The 3450-nt window shown below is 33.6% G+C and overlaps 1 protein-coding gene across 1 annotated transcript; it reads right to left on the bottom strand.

Annotated features, from left to right (window-relative positions):
• Positions 1-1767: 1767 nt before the first annotated feature.
• On the bottom strand, positions 1768-3377 carry LOC111806193 (transmembrane protein 208 homolog). Its single transcript, XM_023691577.1, has 3 exons — positions 2652-3377; positions 2313-2378; positions 1768-2221 (listed from the first exon to the last, which is right to left on the bottom strand). Exons 1-3 carry the CDS (start codon positions 2757-2759, stop codon positions 2129-2131), a joined length of 267 nt encoding a protein of 88 aa, XP_023547345.1. The 5' UTR covers positions 2760-3377; the 3' UTR covers positions 1768-2128.
• Positions 3378-3450: the final 73 nt, after the last annotated feature.

Below are 3450 nucleotides of genomic sequence, written 5' to 3'. Positions count from 1 at the left end.
AAGTTCTTTCTCATTTCATTTTGGATTTTGATACAGGGCCACACTAGCAATCATAACCTACAATGGTTACTTCCAGGAGTACAACTTAAGTCTCAGTAACCAGAACGAGTTCTCGAGAAGTTTGGACTGTGAATTCAATCTCTTGACTGCGATCGCCAATAACGACGTTAGGTTATGAGTTCGTTTGCTCCATGGAAGCGAAGAAAGTTCATTTACTTTCAGAAAGGTTATCCATTATGACCTTAAATCCTTCCAGTCACCCAACCTATTGAAGAAAATAAAAACTCCCTCACTCTTATTTTATGGCACAAATGGTAGGCAGTTCCGTAAATAGAAAAAGAAAATACAACCGTAGAATTTGGGGAGTTTGTTAATTAGAGTCACTATAGTCATGCCATGAAGTCTGTAAATTAAAAATCAAATTTGCCCTTTATTATTTTCGCTAAGTTATTGATTATTTTACGTTCTTCTTCCACTATTTCCTACTTAAATGAGTCATTTGTGGTGTTACTGAAATCTTGTTCAAAATTGTTCATAAATTGTAATATTCTTGAGATTTTTTTTTTTTTTTTTTTTTTTTTTTTTTTTNCTGTGTTTAGGTAGGGTGGGCAAAAGGACTTGATCAAGCCATGTTTGCGCATTTAGAAATTCAAGTTGAGCTATGTCATAATGTCTAATTAGATAAATACATTATTTTTTAATAAAGAGGTGAGTATACATTGCTTTGGTTTTTTTTTTTCTCTCTCTCTCTCTTCAATTAATATACCGCTACTCAAAAAGTTTAGATGTAATTTAAATTAGAAAAAGAAAATAAATTTATGTAAGATTTCAAGGTTGCATTGATCATTTTTATAAAGGAGCGATCTATTATCTTCAAGTTATTCAGAAAGCATTGTGTTTTTTTTTTCATTGAAGTAATTTTGAACGTAAAAATAGTTAAAAACCACTAACAAATATTCTAATCGAATACAAATTTTAAAGTTTATAGAAGTACAAATTGATACGAATTTTAATGTTTATATAAGTACAAATTGATACTTTGCTCTTTTAATTCAAATTAAAAGTTTGAATAACTCTGCTCTTTTAATCCAAATTAAAAGTTTGAGTAACTCTGCTCTTTTAATTCAAATTAAAAGTTTGAATAACTCTTCAAAAGGCAAAAAAATATTTCTAATGGCCATCTTTCAAAATTTTCATAATGTCTAATTAGATAAACACATGATTTTGAAAAGAAAAAAAAAACTTGATTAATGCTCTTCGTAATGTGTTTTATTCAACAAGCATATTCGTTAGAAAACATATTTTCCGAAACTCATCCCAAATCAAACCCCCTTAAGGTTCAAACGCCTTTTAAAAATAACACCAACAAAATCAAACTAGATAATAATCAAATGGTCCCTGCAATTTGTGTGGAATCTTAAGAAGCCTAACCTCCTTTATTCAAGAGCAAAGAGCCTTGTCTACCTGTGGTAAATAACAAAATCAAATTATAATCTCATATCTTTTGGAGAGCGGGGCAAACGGAGCCACAACCGAGTTGTCACCTCCATAACGATTAATTTCAAAGGAAAGCAAGCAAATGCTAAAGGTAGGATGGTTGTAACCACCCAAGTTCACTGCTAGCAGATATTATACTCTTTGAGCTTTCCCTTTTGGGTTTCCCCTCAAAGTTTTAAAACCCGTTTGCTAGGGAGAGATTTCCACGCCCTTATAAAGAATGTTTTCTTCTCCTCCCTAACCGATGTGGGAGCTCTAGATTATCAAATATCAAGGAACCAAAACTTGGAATTGGGAAGCAAAAATGTGTAGAAACAAATTTAAAAGAGATTAAAACTATTGCTTTGATATCCCTCTCCTAGATCTGTCTGTTCTAAAGGAAACCAAAGCAGCAAAAGTTGTGTACCTGTGATGTCATTTTGAAAGAGGAAACAGGGACTTCTAAAAGCTCAGTTGACAGAATGGAGGTTACAGTGATATACTTCTGCCCCTTATTCTCCTGTTATAATTAGTCAGAAAAATACACAAACTAACTTCAAATGGTACCTATAACTTGACTGTGTCTGCTGTCCATCTGCTCAAATTTGCATCTCATTACTTAAGTTGATTCCGTTTAATTTTGAAGAGAAGATTATCTATTCTTGGTTTTCATAAACTTCACTCTTGAAGCTTTCTTCTCCATCTTTTCCCTCTTCTTGCGAGTCTTCTCATCCTCAGGTTCATCCTAAACGACACACGAGTACACGCCTAAATGAAAAGAGAAGACCGGGCCGTTTTTAAAATACAGGAAATCTTGTTTGGTGAGGATAGATTACCTCTGAACCGTGCGACAATAAACTCTTAATTAAACCAGAAGATTTGTATACCCCAAATGCTGGAATCTGCAGAGCAACAGAAAAATGAACATCAAACAGAGTTAGATGTGCCTATTTTAACTTGTTGGTCGCCCGACGAAGTATTTTGAACTTTCTAGCAGATGCATGAACATTTGTTAATATAGGTAATAATGAAAATAATGTTTAGATGTACAATTAAAGTCATTTCAGAAAGATATATCAATGACATTATTTCACACCCAAATATCAGGGTTGTTCCTAGGCTATATATTACACTAAATATGTCCAAGTTCAATTTCAAAAGTATTTGGACCTTACCACAAGGTAGGTGTACCAAAACTTCCCAGAGAGGATTGACATTATTTGCACAAAGCTCGTAATGTAGATCACGTCATGCATGTAGCTGCAAAGAACAAGGCAACCCATCAAAGATGTTTCAATTACTTATTGAAATGCCAAGAAACTGTTTATGGATGGAAGCCTCCGAGACCAGTTCTGTCAATCCAATTCTCACTACGGCAGTGGTAACTGTTCTAGGTGAATCTTTCACTCAATGTCAGTGCCGTGAGGTTTCAAAGAACTTGTAGCCATATGAACATATCGGTTCATAATTGATCTAACTTTGAAGTCAATTACTTTATCTGTCTAATAAAAAAACAAAACTCATTTTGCTATAATGAGATTTTCCAAGTTGGAATCCCAAAGAAATTACCAAAGCACATAAGAAACAACAAGTTACGAGATAAATGGCCTTAAATGCGACCCAGCCTGCATTACATTGTATTTCAGTCATTGAACTTCCTGCCCTTCTTTCAGAGGAAAAGACAGTGCTACTTGAAAATGTAACACATTTTCAATTCAGAGATAAAGTTAAATTTAGCTATGTTTACAACACTGACTATTTGTCATCTTAAAAACTAGAATCGCCTGATTGAAATAAGTTTAACTCAATCTCTATAGTATCCCAAGTCCCACCAACCTCCTACAGAACCTCTTAATTTTATGTACGGTCAAAAGACGTTAGCAATGGATTTATTGTCGCTTTGAGGATGTAACTAACACATCAATTGATCAAAAGTAATCAGTGGAGCAGTGCCATGTCCAAAAAAAAAAAAAA

The sequence above is a fragment of the Cucurbita pepo genome, chromosome LG11 (assembly GCF_002806865.2).
Source record: "Cucurbita pepo subsp. pepo cultivar mu-cu-16 chromosome LG11, ASM280686v2, whole genome shotgun sequence".
In the NCBI taxonomy this organism is placed as follows: domain Eukaryota; kingdom Viridiplantae; phylum Streptophyta; class Magnoliopsida; order Cucurbitales; family Cucurbitaceae; genus Cucurbita; species Cucurbita pepo.
The sequence above is the reverse complement of the archived record's forward strand: the minus strand, read 5'-3'. Positions and strand labels throughout refer to the sequence as shown.

Coding starts and splice junctions, on each gene's coding strand:
- LOC111806193 (XM_023691577.1), bottom strand. CDS start 2,759: ATGGGTTGCCTTGTTCTTTGCAGCTACATGCATGACGTGATCTACATT. Junction 2,379..2,651: donor TTTGGTACACCTACCTTGTG/GTAAGGTCCAAA, acceptor GTTGCTCTGCAG/ATTCCAGCATTTGGGGTATA. Junction 2,222..2,312: donor TATTGTCGCACGGTTCAGAG/GTAATCTATCCT, acceptor TGTGTCGTTTAG/GATGAACCTGAGGATGAGAA.